Below are 499 nucleotides of genomic sequence, written 5' to 3' on the forward strand. Positions count from 1 at the left end.
GGGCACCCCCTGACCCGTGTCCTGCACACACAGGGGTGTTCCAGCAGATGATAAAGCACAAGTGTCACTTTATTAACGGCACTGAGAGGGTGAGGTACGTGAACAGGTACATCTACAACCGGGAGCAGCTCCTGCACTTCGACAGCGATGTGGGGGTGTTTGTGGGGGACACCCCATATGGGGAGATCCAGGCCAGGTATGCAAACAGTAACCAGGAATTGCTGCAGTTCTATCGGGCTCAGGTGGACATGTACTGCCGGTACAACTACGAGGGTGTCACCCCGTTCACTGTGGAGAGGAGAGGTGAGCGTGGGGCAGAGCGGGTCCCCTCGGCCCCTGCCCCGGGAATGACCCTGGAGCCCCTCAAACCCTCCCTGGGAATCACCCCAGACACCTCAGCTGTTCCTGTGCCAAACCCCATGGCCTTTTGCCCCCTCCCAGTTCTTCCCAGTCCATCCCAGTCCCTCCCAGTGCCATCCCAATCCCTCCCAATGTCCTC

The 499-nt window shown here is 59.3% G+C and overlaps 1 protein-coding gene across 1 annotated transcript; it reads left to right on the forward strand.

Moving 5' to 3' along the window:
* Positions 1-32: 32 nt before the first annotated feature.
* Positions 33-303, forward strand: LOC113979127 (class II histocompatibility antigen, B-L beta chain-like; the record flags this gene model as incomplete). Its single annotated transcript, XM_027706609.1, has 1 exon — positions 33-303. A coding segment is annotated over one exon (271 nt), but the record flags the coding sequence as incomplete, so codon positions are not given.
* Positions 304-499: the final 196 nt, after the last annotated feature.

The sequence above is a fragment of the Neopelma chrysocephalum genome, unplaced genomic scaffold (assembly GCF_003984885.1).
Source record: "Neopelma chrysocephalum unplaced genomic scaffold, ASM398488v2 Primary Assembly neopelma1_22649, whole genome shotgun sequence".
Taxonomy (NCBI): Eukaryota; Metazoa; Chordata; class Aves; order Passeriformes; family Pipridae; genus Neopelma; species Neopelma chrysocephalum.